Source organism: Solea senegalensis, unplaced genomic scaffold (genome assembly GCF_019176455.1).
Source record: "Solea senegalensis isolate Sse05_10M unplaced genomic scaffold, IFAPA_SoseM_1 scf7180000013172, whole genome shotgun sequence".
In the NCBI taxonomy this organism is placed as follows: Eukaryota; Metazoa; Chordata; class Actinopteri; order Pleuronectiformes; family Soleidae; genus Solea; species Solea senegalensis.
The window spans coordinates 34,621-58,995 of NW_025320772.1; the positions used below are offsets into that span (position 1 = coordinate 34,621).

Here is a 24,375-nt window from a genome sequence, read left to right on the forward strand (position 1 = left end):
TGTTCTAACTGAAGAATCATACTTGTGTACTCTGTGAGTACTCTGTGGGTGTGTACTCTGTGTGTACTGTGAGTGTGTACTGTGAACACTCTGAGAGTAATTTGTGTGTGTGTACTGTGAGTACTCTGAGGGTATACTGTGAGTACTCTGAGAGTAATCTTTGTGTGTACTCCTCCTCAGTACATACTTGTGTACTTGAGGGTCTTCCAGACTTTATTGGTCTTCAGCTTCCTGTGAATCATTCGCCCTCTGCTGGTCACTGATCTGTATCGTTTGTATTTTTCAGTTTTCACTGTCGTCATGGAAACAACCCAACAACTAAAAGAGATGAGTTTTATTAAGTGAAATGAGAGTTTGAGATTAAAGTGATGACATCAGCTGCTTCAGCTCCGACAGCACGGACACAGACGAGCGAGCACCGACATTCAGCAGCAAGCGGAAAAACCTCGTCCACATGGTCCACTTCCTGTGAGACATGTTACTGACAGACAGACACACACACACACACACACACACAGGTTCAAACACTTTCATTGATTATTGATCATTGATTATTGATCATTATTGATCATGTTTTTTCTCAGACCAGGGCTCGTCTCTGCTGAACGTCTCCGCAGTCCAACCGCCGCCATCTTTCACCAGGACCATCCTGCTGCCAGTCAGGAGGAGGTGCATAGTTTCAGCCACACCCACCAGGTCCACCTGACAGGTTAGCAGAAGGGGCGGGGTTAGTTAGAGGCCAGCAAGTGACACGGGTGTAGAAATGGTACACGTGTTCAGGCTTTGGTACCAACTGTGGTGGAGACGTCGGGTCCAGCAGACCCAGACTGATGTAGACCTGAGCCGAGTCCAGCTGCTGCACCGACGTCACCTCCCGCTGCAGGTCCAGGTCCACAGAGGAAGACCAGTCCACTGGGAAGAGTCCGGCAATGTCCATAAAAGCTCTGCAGTGACAACAAACACCAACACAGTGACGTCTCATGACTCGGGCGGAGTCATGAGACGTCACTGTGTTGGTCCTGCTCCTACCCCCACAGGAGACGCACCTATAAGAACAGGCGAGGACGTTTGGCCGCAGGTCAGCGTGGACGACGCCACACGAGTGAAGCTGCGACACGAGCTGCAGCAGGAGGAACGCTTTACTGCAGGGGGCGGAGTCACAGTCTGTCAACTCCTGGTAACACACACACACACACTTTTGGAACCTTGCCGGAGCAGGTAATATCTTTAGTACCTGGTACCAGGTTACTATGGAAACACAACTTAAACCGTGTTGAGGCGAGGCAGCGACAACACACATCAGTTTGATATGTGTGTGTGTGTCGTCAGTGATTGTGTATGTCATCTGTGAGCGTGTGTCTGTCGTCTGTGAGTGTGTCCGTGTGTGATGTCTGTGAGTGTGTGAGTGTGTCGTCTGTGAGTGTGTGTGTCTGTGTGTGAATGTCTGTGTGTCTGTGAGTGTGTGTCTGTGTGTGAATGTCTGTGTGTCTGAGTGTGTGTTGTCTGTGTGTGTCTCGTCTGTGAGTGTGTGTCGTCTGTGTGTGTGTGAGACGTCTGTGATTGTGTGTGTGTTGTCTGTGAATGTGTGTGTGTCTGTAGTGTGTGTTTCTGTGTCTGTGTGTCGCTATGTGTGTATGTGTGTTGTCTGTGAGTGCGTGTGTCTGTGTGTGTGTCGCTGTGATTGTGTGTGTCGCTTTGAGTGTGTGTGTGTGTCTTCTGTGAGTGTGTGTGTGTCTGTGAGTGTGTGTTGTCTGTGTGTGTGTCTCTGTGAGTGTGTGTATGTGTGTGTGTCTGTGTGTATATGTCTGTGCGTGTGTCTGAGTGTGTGTGTGTCTGTGAGTGTGTGTCGTGTGTGTGTGTGTGTCTGTGAGTGTGTGTGTCTGTGAGTGTGTGTGTGTGTGTCGCCTGTGAGTGTGTGTGTCGTCTGTGAGGATGTGAAGTTCTTTCTGGTCCTTGAAATCCTTGATTTTGAAAATCACCCTAAACACACGTGGTCCTTGAAAGTGCTTGAATGTTTGTAGCGACGTCTGTGAAGATCCTAAGGACAGTCAGAGGACAGTCAGGAGAACAGTCAGAGGATGCCATGGACCCAGACCAGCTCTTGCTCCCACTTTAAACTGTTTTGGCACATTTGGTCCTTGAATTTGTGTGAATTGGTCCTGGAAAGTCCTTGAAAAGTCCTAGAATTTGACGTGAACTAAGGTGCGAGAACCCTGGAAGTGACTCACTGTGAACAGTTGGTCAGGTGGGCTGGTGTAGATGGTGACGCAGCCGTTCAAGAACAGGAAGCAGCTGACCTGAGGGAGTGCCGACGTGGACATGGACAGACTCTTCTTCAGACGACTGAATTGATGAAAGTCCCAGGGAACGAGGCAGCTGTCCACCTGTGGGTAGAGACAGGAGTCAGACGTTACCATGGAGACCGCTTTGCAAATGAAAGTAAAACAACAGCTGATCACCAACACTACACTACCCATAATCCTCAGCTGCTGTCAAAGCTGCGTCACCTTGAGCATCACGTCGTCTTCTGCTAACGCTCCGCTGTACACGCAGAAACTTCCTCCATCCATCACTCTGCTGTGGATGTGGTACAGGTTGCCCCCTGGTGGACACACACACACACACACACACACACACACACACACACACACACACGCACACGCACGCACGCTGATGAGGATGGCTGTGTGTGGTCAGGACCTGGATCTGAACCTGAAGGTCTCACCCAGCTGCAGACTGCTGCCCATGTCAGGGAGGGGCTGTGACAGACAGAGAAGAGCGGGACAGGAAGTGACATCACACAGATCCATCAGCCGCTGCCGGACTTGTGCGTCACATGGATCCACAGCCCCGCCCACAGGTCCTGAAAGCATGCTGATCAATAAAAGAAGCTTCACTGACACAGACTGGTGATCATGAACATCCACGTACCAGCTGATGACGCAGGCTCCGCCCCCTCCTGGTCTGGCACTGGACTACTTCCTCCACTGTCCCCACTCGTCTCCCCGATCAGACTCTGAGAGTCCGATCTGTGAGGGGGGGCGAGTGGGTGGGAGAGGACGTCTTCAGGACCACCTGACCAGAACAGAGTCTCAGCTGATTGTACTAAGAACCAGCTCTCAGTACAGTGTGTGCCTCAAACAAACACACAAAACACCACAACTGTGACATCAGCTCACCTGGTTCTGGTCTGAGGACCTGGATCTGCACACGCTGTGGTTTCTCCTCAGGGGGCAAGAAGACGGCGTCATGAAGCTCAGAGTTTCTGACACACACAAACAGACAGACAGACAGACAGAGAGACACACACACTTTTAGTCACTGTCATTCACACATCTGTGTGTGAACGATGTCATGATGATGTCATCATTACCCAGCAGGCTGTGCATCAGCTGACTGTGACTCATCATAACTGTGGAAGGAGGCATCAGATGCAGGTGAGGTGTCATGAGGCACCTGCAGGAGGAAACATACGATCAATAATAGTACTGATCATGTGTAAAGTTGATCGAGTGTAAAGTTACAGGTGATCAATAACAGTAATGATCGTGTGTAAAGTTAAAGGTGATCAATAATAGTATTGATCGTGTGTAAAGTTAAAGGGGATCAATAACAGTATTGATCGTGTGTAATGTTAAAGGGGATCAATAACAGTATTGATCCCCTTTAACATGAATCACCTGATGTTGTGATACATGCAGCTCCAACAATCTCCTCTTCTCCTGCAGCTGCTGATTCAACTCATGCTTCACCTCCTTCAGTCGCTTCAACCGCTCTGAGGACGCGGAACACACAGACAGGTAAGAGACAGAGACAGGTCAGAGACATAGACAGAGACAGGTCAGAGACAAAGACAGGTCAGAAATAGGTCACAGACAGAGACAGGTCAGAAACAAACACAGGTCAGAGACAGAGACAGACAGGTCAGAGACAAAGACAGGTCAAAGAAAGGTCAGAGACAGAGACATAGACAGGTCAGAGACAGAGACTGTACCTTCCATGTCCTTCTGTCTCTTGTTGAAGTATCGCTCAGCTCTCAGCTCGTCTAAACTCAGCTCCTCTCCTCTTCTTGTCAGAAGTTCTTTGCTATACTCACTGATCTGCCTGGCCCCGCCCTCCCACTGAAGCTCCACCCCTCCACTCTGGTCCACCTCGCACTGAGTCCACCTGTAGCCAATCAGGTCACATGATCATGTGAGATATAAAGTGATGTAGAGAAACGATGAGAGAACAATGGCCGTTTCTCTATAACCATACTTGTCCGCACTCTCGTACTCTCACACTCTCGTATTCTCACACTCTCGTACTCTCACACTCTTGCACTCTCGCACTCCCACACTCTTGCTCTTGTACACTTGCACTCCCGTACACTCGTACTCCCGAACTCTCACACTCTCGCACTCCCTTTTCCCGTACTCTCACACTCCCGAACTCTCGTACTTGTGAAACCTCATTAGTCTCAGTCCAAGTTCTGTTCCACTTCTCGAGTACGTGAGCAGTCAGTACAGTTCTCAAACCCAGAAGTGTTCTGGCTCCACCCGTTTTACCCAGCATGCATCGGGTGACTTGAGCATACTTGGGAAAGCCATGTATCCCAGAATGCATTTGGACGGAACATAGCAGAAGAGAATACAAATATAAACCTTTGTCCTGAAGGTTTTAAGATCATTTGAGTCATTTAGAATTCAAACATGTGGTTTGTGTTTTAACATCTGACGTATTTATAGTTTGGCAGCGACGTGGTCAGATGTGATAAGCTCCGCCTCTGCAGACGCTGGTGCTCACGGCGTCCAGCAGAGGGCAGCGTTACCTCGGCCTGTCCTGATGAAATCATGACTTCTCTGTCATTAGATCCATAGATTTGTTGTTAACGTGTTATTTTGTTTTTAATGTAAATGTTTTGAGCTGACAGTTTGTATATTATTAATGTTTGATTTATTTTAGATTTATAGTAAAGTTGCAGTCATTGTATCTGTATTTAAATATAACATGTACACATATGTGTGTGTATAAATATATACATATATGTAAATATACATAAATACATATATATGCACACATACACACTACTTTACAATGCGGGCGGTAATATATCTTTTTCCACATGGTACTGTATATCTTAACAAAATAAATTAATAAATTATGTTAAATATTTAAAATGTGAAAATAATAACAATATATTAAAAGTATTTCATATGTTCATTTATCAACACTGTAGGTTGCACTAATGAGGCTTAAGCACTTGGTGCCACCCGCCACTCAAACAGTCGAAGGAAGTAGCTGCTGTTCTAACTGAAGAATCATACTTGTGTACTCTGTGTGTACTCTGTGTGTACTCTGTGTGTACTCTGTGAGTGTGTACTTCTCAAGGCCATACTTCCTAAGTATGCAAGTACATCCTTGCATACTTGAGTATTAAGAAAGGGCCAAAGAGTAGCTTACTGTGAGGACGCCATGATGGACCAATCAGAGGACAGTCCACCTACAGGACAGGACAACAATCATTGATCAATACTCAATCATCAAACTTCATAAATTTCATTACTGAAATTATTTAGCAAACAAATTATTAATTTGTTCATTCTTTTATCACAGCTTAACCATCTTAACCAGGCTAAAGCAGTTTAACCATATTAACCAGGCTAAAGCAATTTAATCAGCTTAACCAGGGTTAGAGCAGCTTAACCACTTTAAAACACTTTAAAAATCAAAGTCCAAAAAAACAAAAACCTGCCACACAAACAGGAAGTGGTCGTCTACTTCCTGCTCTGCAGAAGTTGCATTTTTGGAACTATTCTGGGTTTTAAGTCCTTCATTCTGATTTATTTCAGTGACACAAATTGACCACACGAGGCAGCAGTCAACCAGAGTGACCTGGCTCCACCTCCTATGAGATCACTTCTTGCTTGTGTGTTTTTAGAAATAAAGTCTAATGTCACATTTTACCAGGGTTAGACTGGGTTAACCAGGGTTACAGTAGCTTAACCAGGTTAACCGGGGTAAGAGCAGCTTAACCATGTTTAGAGCAGGTTAACAGCACACACTGAAGAGAACTAACTACAGAAGTAAATAACGTCATTCGTGTTTGTTTTAAACGGGGCTAACATTAGCGAACATGCTAACAGTTCATCAGATCGATAAACGGTTATTTTTTAATCGATTAAAGTTCGTTTTTCTCACCTTTTACGTCGGGCAATAAGAAAAACGCTCGTCTAACGTCACTCGTCTCGCGGACAAGCCTCCGTTGAAAGCTCGAGCTACGGCTCTCATTGGATCGAAACACGGTGACGTCATTTCCGCTTTAGCCTACTCTCTTGGGTTTCTTACTGCGCCCCCGCCGGTGTCACTGTGAAGTGCCTTCTGTCAGGAATGACAACGTGAATAAAAAAGATTAATTTATTTATTGACTGCACATGAATGAACATTAATGTGTTCATGTGACAGATTATAGACACAATTAAATCCACATCTGTTGTTTTTCTGCAGGAGTGATCAGAGTAACATCTGACTGATCAGACTGATCAGAGGTAACATCGACAATCAGACTGATCAGGGGTAGCATCGACTGATCAGATTGAGTCAGGTAATAACATCGACTGATCAGGTAACATCCTGGCTGATCATCTGACTGATCGGGGTCACATCGGACTGATCAGACTGAGTCGTTAACTGACTGATCAAAGTAACATCCTGACTGATCAGAGTAGCCATCTGACTGATCAGGGTAACACATCGATGATCAGACTGATCTATGCCCCAGTCAGGGTAACATTAACAATGACTGATCATCTGAGTAACATCTGATCATACTGATCAGGTAACATCCCCGGACTGATCAGGTCAAGATTAACAGTAACATCTGACTGATCAAAGTAACATCTGACTGATCATACTGATCAGAGTAACATCTGACTGATCAGACTGATCAGAGTAACATCTGACTGATCAGAGTATCATCTGACTGATCAGAGTAACATCTGACTGATCAGAGTAACATGACTGCTGATCAGGGTGACTGATCGGACTGATCAGATCGACTGATCAGACTGATCAGGTAACATCTGATCAGATCTGATCAGATTCAGATTAACATCCTGAATCTGACTGATCAGATTAACATCTGACTGATAAGGTAACATGATCAGATTAACATCGACTGAAAAGTAACATCTGACTGATCATCTGACTGATCAGACTGATCAGATTAACATCTGATTGATCAGGACTGATCAAAGTAACATCTGACTGTACAGTCATCAGACTGATCAAAGTAACATCTGACTGATCAAGAGGTATCATCTGACTGATCTGACTGATCATACTGATCGGGTAACATCTGACTGATCAGGGCCCAGTCGGTAACATCAGCTGACTGATCAGAAGTAACATCAAGCCGATCAAGAGTAACATGACTGATCAGATTGATTAACATCGGCTGATCAGGTAACATCTGACTGATCAAGACATCTGACTGATCAGGTATCATCTGGCTAGTCAGATTATCATCTGACTGATAAAGGTAGCAGCCGACTTCAGAATCGGCTGAATCAGATTAACATCTGATCAGACTATCATCGGCGATCAAAGTAACACATGACATCAGGGTAACATCGGCCTGATCAGACTGATCAGATTAACATCAGGTAATCGAGTAACGGATTAACATCAGATTTAACGAAACTGGACTGATCCTATCATCTGACTGATCAAAGTAACATCTGACTGATCAAGGTATCATCGGCTGATGACTGAAAGAGTCTGACATCCCAGTCCTTTTAGTGACTGGGGTAATACATCGACTGATCGGACTGATCAGGTAACATCGACTGATCCAGATTAGCATCGGCTGATCAGGTAACATCTGACTGATCATACTGATCAGAGATCTGATTGATCAGATTAACATCTAGACTGATGATTGATCAAGTAACATCCCCGATCAGGTATCATCTGAATGATCAGATTAACATCTGACTGATCAGAGTAACATCTGACTGATCAGGGTAACATCTGACTGATCAGATTAACATCTGACTGATCAGAGTATCATCTGACTGATCAGATTAACATCCTGACTCTAAAGGTAACATCTGACTCGGATTGATCAGATTAACATCTGATCGGATATCACTCCCTGACTGATCAAAGTAACATCTGACTGATCATACTAGTCAAGGTATGTTATGATCTCAATGATCAAGGGATCATCAGCTGAGTAACATTAACTGACTCATGAGAGTCAGACTATCATCAGCCAGGTTAACATCGAGGATTGATCGGGTTAACAGCTGACTGAGTAGCATCCTGACTCATTGACGATCAGGTAACGTAGGCTGATCAGATTAACAGATGACTCATCAGATTATAGCTATATTTATCAATGAGGCCAGATGAAATAAATCAGGTTGTTCAACTCCAGGAATGTCTCAGAGACATTAAGTCCTGGATTACCTGTAACTTTCTACTTTTAAACTTTTATACTCGGCCCTAAACACCTCAAAGAAAAACTTTCTGATCACATTGTCACTTTAGATGACATCACCATGGCTTCCAGTTCCACTGTGAGGAACCTTGGAGTTACTTTTGACCAGGAAATGTCATTTGATTCACACATAAAAATCATTTCCAGAACAGCCTTCTTCCACCTGCGGAACATTATGAAAATTAGAAACATTCTGTCTTTACAGGATGCTGAAAAACTAGTTCATGCTTTTGTTACATCTATCAAAGAGAGACCATATAACTCCAGTGTTAGCTTCTCTACACTGGCTCCACCCACAGTTTAGAATTAAATTTAAAATCCTCCTCCTCACGTACAAAGCACTTAATGGTCACGCCCCTTCATACCTGAAAGACCTAGTCTTACCCTATCACCCTAATAGACCACTTAGGTCACAAAATACAGGTTTACTTGTGGTTCCCAGAGTCTGTAAGAGTAGAATGGGAGGCAGAGCCTTTAGTTACCAGGCTCCTCCTCTCCTGTGGAACCAGCTTCCAATGACAGTTCAGGAGGCAGAGCCTCTCTCTGTATTTAAAGTTAAACTTAAAACTTTCCTTTTTGATAAAGCGTATAGTTAGAGCTGGTTCAGGGAAACCTAGACCATCTCTTAGTTATGCTGCTATAGAACTAAACTGCTGGGGGATTTTCCTGTGGTACACACACATTCACTCTCTCACACTCAGGGTCTGAATATGACTTTTTATATGTCATTAACTTTGTCTCGTTCTCTCCCTAGTTTGTGTCTTTCCTTCCTTCCCTCGCTCTCTCTGTATTCTCATCATTCAGGTTGCAGGACCAAGATCCAGTTATCGAGGCTATCCATATCATACATATCATCACCATTATTATTGTCCCATAATTAAAAAGTCGATATTATTAACTGTATAAACTTGTAACCTGATACAGTTGTTGTGTATCTGCTCCTGGTCTCTCTCTCTCTCTCTTCTGTCTCTACCTCATCTCCCTCTTGTCCTTTCTCTCCCCCCATTTTCTGTCCCCCACCTCTCCGCTGTCTCCCATTTTCCTTTCACCCCAACCGGTCGAGGTAGATGACCGCACATCTCTGAGTCTGGTTCTGTCAGAGATTTCTTCTTCTGTTAAGAGGGAGTTTTTTCTCTCCACTGATGCCTAGTGTTTGCTCATTGTGTGAACTGTTGTGTTTCTCTGCTCTCCTTGATGATTGAATTAACATCTGATTGATCAGAGTAACATCTGATTGATCAGAGTAACATCTGACTGATCAGATTAACAGCTGACTGATCAGATTAACATCTGATTGATCAGAGTAACGTCGGACTGATCAGGTTAGCCCCTTGTGGCTGGCTACAGCGCATAAATTCCACACCCTTCATAAAAGTGATGCTAAAAACTCAAAGTACTCTTCAAATACAGTTTGTCCAAACGTGTTTATTATTGTATGTAGGTAGTTATTATCACGATAATCCATGTCCAAGAGTCCATTTCCCTGGATGAGATGGTTTTTATTCGTTATTTGACACTATAAACACACACTGACCTTAAATATTTAGTTTCACCCGAATCAATTAGATTTAACATTTAACATTTAGATTTAACATTTGGATTTAGATTTAACATTTGAACAGGCTTAACATCCCCGAATATTACGCCAGGGATGCGGAGGGCTGCAACCCATTTATCACCAACTGCCCCTGGCCATTCTCATAGACTCTGGTTTCTGACATGAACATTATCGACGATGCTCTAGCACGTCAGCTAGGTGTCGGTCGAGTTCTCCTGCCTGTTCTGGTGCCCGCCAATGCCCTGGATAGTCGCCCCCTGGGGAGAGTCACGCATCAGACAGTGCCCATCCACATACTGCACAGTTTCACATCCTGCACTCTCCTTGTCATCGTCTTCTCCTGGGCTTCCCCTGGCTCCGACGTCACAACCCGCACCTTTACTGGTCTACAGGGGCTATACTGGGGTGGAGCTCATCATGCCACCAGGCCTGCATAAAGCAAGCTTCTGTTCCTGAATCACCCACCAGCTCTAGCCCAGCACCAGACATCATAGGGGTCCCTCCCGAGTACCTGGAATTTCAGTAGGTATTCAGCAAGGCCCCCATCCTTATTATGCCGGACTCTGAGCGACAGTTTGTGGTCGAGGTGGACGCCTAATCTCCGGTCTGAGGTTCTCCAGTGGGCTCACGGTTCCAGACTCACCTGCCACCCAGGGATCCAACCTACCATATGCGCAAAGCATATGCGAAAATCAAGAAGGTCTTAAAGAAAGAGGGGGTCCGCTTCCAGACGCCCCTCAACAAGATGCAACGAACAGAAGAGCCAGCCAGCCCAATGAGCCCTGGAGAGACTCCGGGAAACTATCACCAAGACCTGGACTGGAGTCGCCATCAGTGTGGAAACCAGCCGGTGAGCGAGAGGAAAACTGCGGGCGTTTTAACATAAAGATCATGGAGCAGTGGGAGCTTCTAAATCAACTTAAGTACATGACGAGCAGTAAATGGCAAAGATTCAGTCAAGTTTGCAATAAGAAGTTTAGTTTAGTTTAGTTTAGTTTAGTTTAGTTTAGTTTAGTTTAGTTTAGTTTAGTTCAATTCAATTCAATTCAATTCAGTTCAATTCAATTCAATTCAATTCAATTCAATTCAATTCAATTCAATTCAATTCAATTCAATTCAATAGTGCCAAATCATAACATACATTATCTCAGGTCTGTACATAGACAACATCCTCAACAGTTCACACAATGAGCAAACTCTAGGCATCAGTGGAGAGAAAAAACTCCCTCTTAACAGAAAAAGAAATCTCTGACAGAACCAGACTCAGAGATGTGCGGTCATCTGCCTCGACCGGTTGGGGTGAAAGTAAAAATGGGGGACACCGGAGAGGTGGGGGACAGAAAGGGGGGAGAGAAAGGACAAGAGGGAGATGAGGTAGAGACAGAAGAGAGAGAGAGAGTTTTGTTTAGTTTAGTTTAATAAGATATGTTCAAGTGTGTTTTGCTAAACAGGGGTTAATAATATTAAAATGTTGGACTAAATGGACAGTTACTTATCACAGAATGCCTAGTATAAGGGACTACCCCCATAAAGTGTGAAGAATGTCAACATAAGTTTAGAGTGGTTGACATCTCTTTTTGGAGGTCATTTTTGTCGTTTAGTTTGTTATTATTCTGTTTTCTTTTTTGTGGCCTGAGGGGGAGCTATTGTAATAATAAAGGATTCCAGTTTAAAAATGCAGAGTACAAGAATCATAAAGCTCATGTCATTAAATGTGAACGGATTGGGAAATTCAATTCAATTCAATTCAATTTTATTTGTATAGCGCCAAATCATAACATACATTATCTCAAGGCACTGTACATAGACAACATCAAAGAGAGCAGAGAACCCCAACAGTTCACACAATGAGCAAGCACTAGGCATCAGTGGAGAGAAAAAACTCCCTCTTAACAGAAGAAGAAATCTCTGACAGAACCAGGCTCAGAGATGTGCGGTCATCTGCCTCGACCGGTTGGGGTGAAAGGAAAAATGGGGGACAGCGGAGAGGTGGGGGACAGAAAGGACAAGAGGGAGATGAGGTAGATACAGAAGAGAGACCAGCCGCAGATACACAACAACTGTATCAGGTTACAAGTTTATACAGTTGATGATATCGACTTTTTAATTATAGCACAATAATAATGGTGATGATATGGATAGCCTCGAAAACTGGATCTTGGTCCCGCAAACCTGCATGATGAGAATACAGAGAGAGAAAGAGGGAAGGAAGGAAGGACACAAACTAGGGAGAGAAAGAGACAAGGTTAATGACATATAAAAATCATAATCATATCCTGAGTGTGAGAGAGTGAATGTGCGAGAGAGAGATACAGAGAGAGGCTCTGCCTCCCGAACTGTCATTGGAAGCTGGTTCCACAGGAGAGGAGGAGCCTGGTAACTAAAAGCTCTGCCTCCCATTCTGCTCTTACAGACTCTGGGAACCACAAGTAAACCTGTATTTTGTGACTTAAGTGGTCTGTTAGGGTGATAGGGTAAGACTAGGTCTTTCAGGTATGAAGGGGCCTGACCATTAAGTGCTTTGTACGTGAGGAGGAGGATTTTAAATTGAATTATAAACTGTGGGTGGAGCCAGTGTAGAGAAGCTAACACTGGAGTTATATGGTCTCTCTTTCTAGTTCCTGTCAGAACTCGTGGTGCAGCATTTTGAATGAACTGAAGGATTCTAACAGACTTGTTGGAACATCCTGATAATAAGGAGTTACAGTAATCTAATCTAGATGTAACAAAAGCATGAACTATTTTTTCAGCATCCTGTAAAGACAGAATGTTTCTAATTTTCATAATGTTCCGCAGGTGGAAGAAGGCTGTTTTACGTGTGAATCAAAAGGTCATCCAGGACTTAATGTCTCTGAGACATTAATTCCTGGATGTTGAACAACCTGATTTATTTCATCCGGCCTCATCGATAAATATAGCTGTGTGTCATCCGCATAACAATGAAAGTGTATGTTGTGCTTTCTAATAATGTTACCTAGAGGAAGCATATATAAGGTAAAAAAGTATAGGCCCAAGCACTGAGCCTAGTGGAACTCCACAATTAACTTGTGTTTGTAGTGAGGCTTTATCATTAACGTGAACAAACTGGAATCTATCAGATTAGTATGATTTAAACCAGCAGAGGGCAGCACCTGTGATAGCAAGAGTCTGCTCCAATCTCTGCAGTAGAATATCATAATCAATGGTGTCAAATGCAGCACTAAGATCTAACAGGACAAGTAAAGAGACTAGACCATTATCTGACACCAAGATAAGATCATTACTAACTTTAACTAGTGCTGTTTCTGTGCAATGGTTTAATCTAAAACCTGACTGAAAATCTTCAAACAGGCCATTAATGCGCAAATATTCACATCATTGATTAGCAACTGCCTTTTCTAAGATTTTAGAAACAAAGGGAAGATTAGGGAAGGGAAGTATTATGCGCCCGCAGCACCATAATATTACAAATCCCAAGATGCACTGCGAGTGCATTGGCGCGTACTGAGTGCCCGCAAGCGAGCGCGATCCCGTGTCTTCTCTTCATGAACAGCAGCACAGTCACAGTGTAGGACTAAACATCGCCGTCAATTTTCATCTCCCTCTCCCCCAAAATTGCACCAGTTAATCTCCAAATGGAGCTGATTGAGCTTCAGTGTAATGACACCATGAAAGCAAAATATGAGTCCGCGAGCACTGCTGAGTTTGCGCGTTTCATCCCCGACACAATGCCTGAGCCTGAGCAAAACATCACATAGGAGTCGTCTTACTGATGAACACCTGAACTCAATCCTGAGGATTTCCTCAGCTCTGAGCCTGACGCCAAACATTAATGAACTTGTACTCAAGATCAAGTATCGAGCTCAGCCTCAGACAAGTGAGAAGAAAGGACTTGCACTTGATATTTCTTTGAATTAATTATTATTTTTTTCTCCAGTTGAATGGACCCAGGGAAATCTTGCCTAAGAAATGAATGCAACTGTTTTGCACTTTTTCAAGTTTGCACTAACTTTTCTAATTTTATTATAAAAGACAGACATTGGTGAGGATCAGAGCAGACTGGTTTGTTTTGTGTCTTGGAGGCGGAGCTTTAACCTGAGGTCCAACAGAAAGGGGCGGGGTTTGTCACTCCAGTGTTCATGTTTACAGCAGAGTAACTATAATGTCTGTGTCTGCAGCCTCTTCATGTTATTTGATATAATGTTAATGTAAATGACTTTCTCGTGGTTTTATGTGGTTTACACTTGAAGGTGTTTGTGGAACACTTTTAAAAAAAGGTCAATGAAGTCTACTTTCCGGGAAATTGTCCTCATTTTTGACAGAAAAAGTGAAGAAAACTAACTCTAACATTGTCTTAAAAGAAGAGAATGACAACTTCATGTAAGCTTTAATAAACAGTAACAAACAACAGTTTGAACATAATCGTAAACTCAGTAAAGTTATTATTCATGTCGGCAGTAATGATACCCAATTACGCCAATCGGAGGTCACAAAAGTTAATGTCGAGTCTGTGTGTAGAGAACACAGCAGCTTCACTCCTGAATCCTGCAGCTTGTTCTCACTCAGGTTCAGGTCTCTCAGGTGTGAGGGGTTGGACTTCAGAGCTGAGACCAGAGAAGAACAGCTGATCTCTGTCAAACTGCAGCCCCTCAACCTGAATAAAGAATAAAAGTGTTTTGTTCAGCAGGTGAACTTTAATGAGTCAAATATCAGCTGTGAGGATGAAAATGTATTTGAACATTTTCTACAGTGTATTTAGAAAGCATGAGTCATGTGACTGTGAGACACACAAGTGTGTGAAGGTTCAGTCCAAGTGAACGTGAAGAATAAAGACGTTTGACGCAAAGAAACAGCAGCAAAATGACAAAGAAATCACAGGTGAATTTCAACACAGCCTCACTTTTCACATCAAGTTCAACTCAATGAAATGAATCAATGATAAGAAGCAGAAACAGGTGGAGTCTGTGTGCAGGCTGTACACTGAGAGGTTCAATACTGCCCTCTACACTTCAAAGTCCTGAATCACACTTCTTCTCAACATCTTTACAATTCTATATTTTACACTTGATTTGATTCTTTGATTCATCTGTGTATAGTAAACCAGCTTAAAGGTGCATTACCACCACCTTTATTGCTGCAAAGAATTCTGGGACACGGTCGTCCGCCAAACATACACCAGATGACGAGTCATGTGACAGTTGGGACACGCCCACGTCACGGTGCTGTGACACATGTTGACAACATCTGGACCATGAGTCCACACTTGGAGGATCCAGCCTTATGAACTGAGACACAGCTGATTTGAAGATGAGAGGAAGCTCCTGTTTGTTTGTAAACAGTCACAGCTGTGACATCATCAACAACACTCATTCTGATTGGCTACATGTGAACGTGTCAGAGGAGAAAGTGGAAAACATCAAGTTCAGTCAGAAAAGGTCAAAGCTGCGACTGACGTGAAAACTACAGCGACTGAAACACTTTAGAAAACAAAAAACACGTCAGCTGTGAAAAGATCCTGATTCTACATCTGAGGGAAGAAAAAGTGGAAACATGGAACAACCATCACTGATTCAACTCATGTGACAACATGAATGACTTTCAGTTGTGGATGAAACATCTGACATTTACAACAGTAACAGAGAGTCAGTGAACTCACCCCAGAGTCTCCAGTCTACAATGTGGACTCTACATGTTCCTTTACAGATATCTGAAATTAGGTTTTGACTAGTCAAAATGACGTTGTAGATATCTCAAACTGGAGTTATGGATAGTCATAATTTAATTGTAGATATCTATTATGAAGTTATAGATATCTTGAAATGAATTTTGATGAGAAATATCTGAAATTGGAGATATCTGTAACTTTCATTCTGCTTCGTCAAAATGTAATTACAGATATCTGTATGCAAATTAGGTCCACTGTAGGCGGGAGCAGAGTCAAATCATCAAGTCACATAGAACTAATGACGCTGAAGTTAGCCTCCGATTCGCCAGCTTCCGATTCGACACTTAAGGGGAAAGTTAAGGGGAAATTTACCGAATGTGAAGTGCGACTGTTTGTCGACTGATTATCTTTTTTTTGGGACACGTTTTGGATATGACATTAACTTTGCTTGACATCCACTATTGTATTTGTGAAACTTTTATTTTATTTGTAAAAATGCTAAAGGGGAGATTTCACCGTTTTTGTTTCATACCTAGACCTCATTAGACCAAGTCCTGATCAAAAACCACTATACCTAGACTTCTCAAATCTGGACTAGATTATCCTACTGACCCTGAAGATTCATAAAAACACAGTCTCTGATTTGTGAAACCATTATTGTATTTGTGAAAATACAATAATGGCCCATTACACTGTTTTTTTTTAGCATATAGACCACTTTGGACCAGGTCCAGATCAAAAACCACTGTACCTGTACACCTGGATCTGTGTTCAGTCCAGTGATCACACGAGAGAGAACTGTAACACATCAGGAGTTTTCTGTCAGAGAAGGTGTTTTATGAAACCTGCTGTTCATGTCACTTACATATTTGTGCCAGTAGATGGTGCTAGGCTACTCTGTATGTGACTGAAGGGCTGTTGTCTGCATTCAAGTCAGCTGATGAGCTCAGTTTTGAGAGCAAAAGTCAAATTAGATCCTGGATTACTTTTAACTGCATATTTGTTTATGAAGGACAAAAAGCACTAAGTGCAATTAAATTTAAATCATAAACTACGAATGAAAAATGTGGATTTCATACGACTTCAAATATAGACGAATATTGTAATTTTTGATTGTAATTGCAAACTTTGACCCTGGATTACTCCAAAACTACACAGTAAAAGTATTTCACATGACTTTTGCATGAAGTAAATAAAGTAATTTGTCCAATAACATTGAAACCATCAACTATTAATAAGAAATGTGGATTTGATACGACTTCAAAAAAAAGAATAACCTCAGTTTTGAACTAAAAACTGCCGCTGAGCGCGGTGCCAGTTTCCACTGTGTAGCGGGCTGTCACTACTCCTCCCGGCTCCCGTTCTCACTACAGCTGTTCTTATGTCAACAAACACACGTGACGAATCATTTAACAAATTCATATTCACATACAAGCACTTCTGAGTATTCACTTTATTTTATTTAAAAGAACTTTTGAAATCATAATGTGTAGAGTGAAGGCAGACAGACAGACAAACGACTTTATTGATCCCTTTGGGAGGTTCCCTCGGGGAAATTAACATATAACAATGTAATGTGATCATACAGAGCAAAGCCTATGAGGTCTTAACAGTTGATTCCATCCTGCACAAGCTGTACAATACTGCAATTTCCACCACAATGACAACACATATATGTGCATGTATAGCCTACCTGGACTTGTGATCTTGTTTGGTTATCCTTTCTGTCATGAAAATAAAGTAAAGCATGATCATTGAGAGGTCACAATATCTGTATTTTTGTATCATAACATAACATAAATTATTAGGCCTACATTATAACGTAATAACTTTTTGCCAATAACGTAATAACTTATTACGTTATTGTCTGGTTATTACGTTATTGGCCTTGCATTAAAAAAAATCCTTTGATAATGTAATAACTGAGGTATCACTTTATTTTATTTTCACACGTAGCCTTAATATCGCATCTTGCAACAGATATCCGACCTTATAGATACCCCTCCACCCTTAAACCCCCCTCCACAGGAGGCCTGAAGGAGCAATTAGGAATCAATTTGGATTTATAGCCAATAACGTAATAACCAGCCAATAACATAATAAGTTATTACGGTATTGGCAAAAAGTTATTACGTTATTGGCTAAATAACTTTATTACATTATTGTCAATTTACTACGTTATTGGTTTTATTACATTTAAATTATTATGTTATTGGTTTTATTACATTTAAATTATTACGTTATTGGCCGTTATTACATTATTGGCCGTTATTACGTTATCGGTTGCTACACAACCTGTTCTGTTTCGATGTGAAAACTTTTTTTTTTGATTGCCACTAATTCTTTTTTGCTCTCAAATCTCTTTTTTGGTTTCAAATCTATTCTATTTGATTCAATAATAAAGGAACATAATCTCCATAACCTGTATGTTACAAAAAGGTGTGTTTAATATAGGCCTACATTTATTGAATGTCTTATTAGTCTATTAGTCAGAACAACGATTAGAGCTAATAAAAGTCTACTTGATCATGTTTTAACCTGAAAAAAAACCTCTGAAAATTCTGTGCAGGTGTGGTCGAGCTGGTGGTAGACAGATGGTAAGTAGACAAGATCTGCTGAGTGTGTCATTAAGGAGATATTTATTTATTTATATGTTTATTTCGGTCATGTCTGTTAGATCAATCATCATCACACATCATCTTAGTGTAGTTTTTTTTTCTTATGACATTTTGTCGTCGGAGCGCAGCCCAACCATAGCCCTCTGAGCTGTGGCACTTTCCACCCTCACATCGATCAGCTCAGTGGCGATCTTTCTCATTTTACGATATTGCATGAACATACCACATCCCCACACTTTTTTTTAAATGCACTAGATTTTGCTGATTTTTGAATCTCCTCGTCCAGATTGTTCCACTGTCTGACCCCCGTGACCGATACGGTAAAGGCCTAAACCTCATGTTCCCTCTTAGACTGTGTCCCTCCCCTCTGGTCAGGAATAATATCTGTAGATTGTGAGGGAGGTTTTTGTTGGCAGCCCTATAAATCATCTGTACTGTGCGGTATTTTATTAAGTCATATAATTTGAGTATTTTTGATTTCATAAATAGTTGATTTGTATGTTCTCTGTAACTGGCATAGTGTAGGATTCTCAAGGCTCTTTTTTGGAGTATAATCAGGGGATAAGTAGTGGTTTTGTAAGTGTGTCCCCAGACCTCTGTACAGTATTGCAGATGTGGAGAGACTAGTGTGCAGTACAACAAGTATAGTGCCTTCTGGTTTAGTAGTTTTTGTGCCCTCTAAAGTATGGACACACTCCTGACCAGCTTACCTTTTAAGTGTTTGGTGTGTGGCTTCCAACTTAACATGTCATCAATAATCACTCCCAGCACTTTGTACTCACTAACCCTTTCAATGTCCACTCCATTAACTTGTATGTTAATACTAGTCTTACAGCCTTTTTTCCCATACAGCATATATTTAGTTTTCTCTAAATTTAGAGAAAGTTTGTTTATATTAAACCACACATGAAGCTTGGCCATTTCATTATTAACTGTTTCCACTAATTGGTTTAAGTCATCCCCCGAACAGAAAATATTAGTATCATCTGCGAATAGTATTAATTTCAGAATATTGGATACTTTGCATATGTCATTAATGTATAGTATAAACAGTTTTGGACCCAGTACTGATCCTTGTGGGACCCCACAAACTATGTCCAAGCAAGTCGATGTGTTATCACCCATCTTAACGTATCGAGATCTGTTGTGAAGATAACTCTTGACCCATTCCAGTACTATGCCTTTAATACCATATCTCTCCAGTTTAGCTATCAAGATATCATGGTTGATGGTGTCAAATGCTTTTTTTAGGTCTATGAATATTCCTATTGAATGTCATTTCTGGTCAACAGCATCAGTAATGGATTCCACATTCAGTTAAAGCTAGAGCCGTCAAGTGGTCTCTTCTGAATCCATATTGGCTGTCGTATAGCAGATTGTGTTTATTAATGAAGTTGTCAAGCCTATTGTTAAATAGTTTCTCCAGAATTTTTGACAGTTGTGGTAGTATTGAGACTGGTCTGTAATTAGTACATTTGTGTATGTCACCTTTCTTCAACAATGGCAATACTTTTGCCACTTTCATTTTGGTGGGAAATGTCCCAGTTTGAAATGACAGGTTGCAGATATATATATATATATATATATATATATATATATATATATATATATATATGTATATATATGTTACCTATTTCCAGGAAGATATGTGAAACATTGGTATCTATTTGATTGTGTTGGACAGTGAGCGTGTGTTAATAGGAGACATATGCAGTCATATAAAATCTCTGATTTCTCACTTCTGTATGATTGAAGCCACAGGATCTGCAGACTTCTTATCTGTCTGTGGACTTTCAACCACTCCAGACAAGAAGTGCATCACCTGGTCCACTTGGTCATCATATTCAAAAAGAATGAAGACCCTGTCCTCCTTCTTGGCCCAGGGAGACACAATGTTGCCTCTGATGATTTTCTATAAATATATTATAGGTGTTTAGCTTGGGTATTCATATATAAATACATAAACACCACACAAAATGCCATTGTCACTCACCTTAAGGTATTGCAGCACGCCTTCATCCTGAGTAATGACATGAATTAACAGACAACTGGACTCACATCGTTGCTGTTTGGCTTGTTGGGCCTTTCCTAAAATTAAATAATACAACGCATAAATATGTAACAGTGAATACATGTGATGAAGTACTTTGAATAAGACATTTTCTTTCCATGATCATTTGCACTTCCTTACATAGCACAAGACACTTTGAAGACGTGTCCTCTTGTCTGGCCACAGTAACATCACTGCTCTAAATGGACACACACTTAAGCCTGAGTGAGAGAGTAAGGATCTGTGTGGTTGATGATGAGTGAAAGAAATGCTGAGACTCACCAAGTCTTTGCTGTAGGGATGGTCTTCAGTGTCCTCTGGCACCTGTAGACCATCATCACAATCACAATTGTTACATAATGTCTCAAATGTAAATGTCAACAACTTCCAAAAGAGATCCATGTTGAATTCAGAATGACACAGTACCATAGTAAACATACATGTTTCTTTCTGATGGTCTGCTGTGGACTATTCTACACACATGAAGTACAGTACACATAGATGACATGGCTCCAGCATTAGTTATTGTGAGTGTCTGATGTTCAAAGGGATGAGGGTCTGATGGTCACAGGTATCCATGGTCAGGACAAACAGAAATAACATCATATGCCATAACATGTGAGGCTCATGGGGAAATGAAGGCCTTTCTGCATTGAAATGAACAAATATTTGATAACATAGACGTACTTACCACCGTACTCTACAATTGACCGTCGCTGTCCCTGCAGATGAGACACAAGCTCCCCTTTGTTTGGCAAATGTTGCATCTCCTCAGCTCAGGGCCTGCTCCATCTGTTGAAGTGGAGGTGGAGTGGCTCAGTGGTTAAGAGCAGTACACTGTGTGCAAAAGACGTCATGGTCAGTACTCAATTCCATTGTAAGTCACTTTGGATAAAGTGTCTGCTAAATGACATGTAATGTAATGTAATGTAATGTAAAGTAGTGTTCTCTATAAGAGAATTTTAAAATTAAATTGTAATTCTTATTTTTAACATGGGAAAATGTTTAATCCAGAATCAAGTAGTAATGAACTGGATTGTATTTCCCTGTCCTAAAATGAAAAAATGAATCAAATCAAATGACACTGTTGACCGTGAATCTACAGAACTTTTTATTTCTAAACATGAAATATATTATTCATCATCAAATATTTCATCTTAACAATTGTAGTACTGAGGTCACAAATTTTCAAATTTGCAAACTGTGTGCAACTTCTCAGAGTCATTTAAAGATTAAAAAAACAGATAAAATAAAAATCTTTTTTTTTCTGTTTTTCTGTCTAATGTTTTTTCCTGTTTTTCTGAGTAATTATTGTCCTGTTTTTTGGAGTATTTTTTTTCTGTTTTTCGGAGTAATTTATTTTCAGAATTATCGAGAACTCTCGTGAGAACCTCCAACCTGCAAGTGACTCCCATAGACTTATGGTGAGTCCTGCCTGCATATACATGCCCCATCAACTGTCTACCTTACTGGGTCAATTAAGGTAAGGCATGTAATAAGTTACACACAGGCCATGATGCTCTAGTTAATTATGTTTTAGACTGTATCCTTCTATTGTAAGCCTATCACTAAATGTAGCAGGAAAGGAATAGTCAAACATGTTTATGGGCATGATTTCAGATGTCAGGTAAGCTAACTGTTTTGTTTCCATCATGCTGGACATTGTTTCTCATCAAAAATGAATCGCCTTTCTTTCAGTGTATTGGCTTGGCACGCTTGGTCGAACAAGCCCTTCGCTATAATGTTAGGTTATATGCTAAATATACGCTAACACTATAGAGACGTAATGTGATCATTTTGTATAATTTTATTTTTATTGCAGATTGACAGCTCAATAATTGGAGAAACAGATGATGCCACCATGGCCTCTTACATTCCAGCCTATGGTGACCGGATTGCCACAAGGCGTTTCTGTATGGAAAAACAGAGAAGAGGTGGACATGATACAAAAACACTGTCCTTATTCAAAAAACAACAAAGACAGCGATCAATGTTTTGAGGAGCAGAATACAGTGCAACCAACCAAAATGCGTCTAAAAAATAATAGGAGAGCCTGGAAGACAACCAGAAAAATAGAAATAAGGTGTATACATGACAATAAACAAGTCAGAAAACGCAGCGGTGGAGGAACCAGAGTTCTTGATATTAACAAGAATGCCACAAAAAATAAGATTCTGTCACAAGCTAAACATGAAAAGTCAGTGATGGGAAAGTGGGAAGAGTTCAGTCACGATATATTTGACTTTCAGAAAGCACAAGTTGATGAGGATGTTAGTGTGGGAGACTACTACGAGACACACAAATTGGGGTTGTTGATTTTATTTGTTCACAAAGACCCTGACCAGAGGAGCTGATGTACAGACAACACAACAGAATAGAACAGACAAGAGAAACTCACAATGGAAGAGCAGCTGACACAGAAAAGACCTAACAGTGAAAATCAAACACACACAGTCGAAGATGATGAGCTAAGCACTGCCACAATGTCAGCTCTTGTTTCTACTGCAGCTGTTCAGATTATTGATCTAACATCTTTGTGTAATACATCAGAGGTTATTTTTGGTCCTCTGACAGGCTTGATGATACACTCATACATGAGCCAATCATTGCAATAGAAGCAGAACAAATAAACACCCCACCGACACCTCAACTCCTATTGATGCTGAGGCAGCTTCTGCTAGACCACCAAGTCCTGCCAATGAACTTTTGCATGTGACTGTGAAACTTCACAGAGTGACTCTCTTAGATGAACTGATGACCTACTCTGTGAAATACAGCTTCATTGATGAAATGGTGTGTCCAGGAATGTTTACGCTGCCTTCTGGACAGAATTCCTAGACTGTGCAGATGTGAGGGTGCCATCACTCTCCCCAAAATGGCAAGAGGAGGAATGGAAGTCTGTCGGCAGGATATTGGCCAAGGGACTGAAGGACCATGGGTATTTTCCATTTCAGCTGGCACAAGCCTTTACAGCAGCAGTCATATTTGGTGAACACTGTTTCACCAGATTTACTTATCATCACTGGGCACCCACCTGGAGACACAGCATTTCTGCATGGGCGAATTCTGTGAGTGTTCCAGAGGTGAACAACTTCCTGCAGTTCTATAAAAACAGAAAGTGAGAAAATCAGTTCACACATTTGCTATACCAACTGCAGTAGATATTATGATGCATTAAACTAGTCAGTAATGTAGTTCAAATAAGCTCCAACTTAAACATCTGCAATAGTAAACTGTATCATGCAATTAAAAACATCAAAACACTGACAGGGAACATTTTATTGCATTTTATACTTTAAGTACTTAAAAGTTAGTTAGTTTTTATTAATCCCCTTAGGGAAAGTAGTCCTCTGCATTTTGACCCATCCTAGAATTAGGAGCAGTGGGCTGCCACACTGAGTAGCGCCTGGGGTGCATTGGGTACCTTGCTCAGGGGTAGCCCAGCCCTTTTTGGCCAGGTGGGGATTTGAACTGGCGACCCTCTGGTTACAAGTTCCCTTTCCTCTTGGCCACAGGCTGCCTTAGAATATATACTGCTGATAGCACAATCCTTTTACTTTTGAAAATAGCCTACTCTTTTCACTAATATCAGTAGACCTAGGGCCACACGGTGGTGTAGTGGTTAGCACTCTCGCCTTGCAGGGAGAAGACCCGGGTTCGAGCCACGGTTGGAACAAGGGCCTTTCTGCATGGGGTTTGCATGTTCTCCCCGTGTGTGCGTGGGTTCTCTCCGGGTTCTCCGGCTTCCTCCCACAGTCCAAAAACATGCAATGTGGGGATTAGGTAAATTGGACACTAAATTGACCGTAGGAGTGAGTGTGAGCGTGAATGGTTGTTTGTCTCTAGTTGTGTGTGTGGCCCTGTGATGGACTGGCAAACTGTCCAGGGTGTACCCCGCCTATCGCCCGATGTAGCTGAGATTGGCACAGCACCCCCCGCGACCCTCTGGTGGAGGATAAAGCGGTTAGATGATGACTGACTGACTGACAGTAGACCTAGAACTGTGCGTGTTGCCTCCTTAAA

The 24,375-nt window shown here is 41.6% G+C and overlaps 1 protein-coding gene and 1 long non-coding RNA gene across 3 annotated transcripts; both read right to left on the bottom strand.

Annotated features, from left to right (window-relative positions):
* Positions 1-319: 319 nt before the first annotated feature.
* On the bottom strand, positions 320-6,278 carry bub1ba (BUB1 mitotic checkpoint serine/threonine kinase Ba). The gene is made up of 14 exons (XM_044015270.1): positions 6,181-6,278; positions 5,443-5,482; positions 3,995-4,167; positions 3,681-3,775; positions 3,374-3,456; positions 3,180-3,265; positions 2,932-3,075; positions 2,726-2,863; positions 2,508-2,602; positions 2,229-2,384; positions 1,047-1,174; positions 791-944; positions 587-702; positions 320-481 (listed from the first exon to the last, which is right to left on the bottom strand). The coding sequence occupies exons 2-14, from the start codon at positions 5,454-5,456 to the stop codon at positions 361-363; spliced, it is 1,503 nt and encodes a 500-aa protein (XP_043871205.1). The 5' UTR covers positions 5,457-5,482; positions 6,181-6,278; the 3' UTR covers positions 320-360.
* A 14,138-nt stretch (positions 6,279-20,416) lies between these two features.
* On the bottom strand, positions 20,417-21,134 carry LOC122760184. Of its 2 annotated transcripts, none has more exons than XR_006358335.1 (3): positions 21,044-21,134; positions 20,635-20,676; positions 20,417-20,551 (listed from the first exon to the last, which is right to left on the bottom strand). It is a non-coding gene; the product is annotated as an uncharacterized LOC122760184 (long non-coding RNA). The 2 variants fall into 2 exon arrangements; XR_006358334.1 differs by lacking the exon at positions 21,044-21,134 and adding an exon at positions 20,793-20,821.
* Between the last annotated feature and the right edge of the window lie 3,241 nt (positions 21,135-24,375).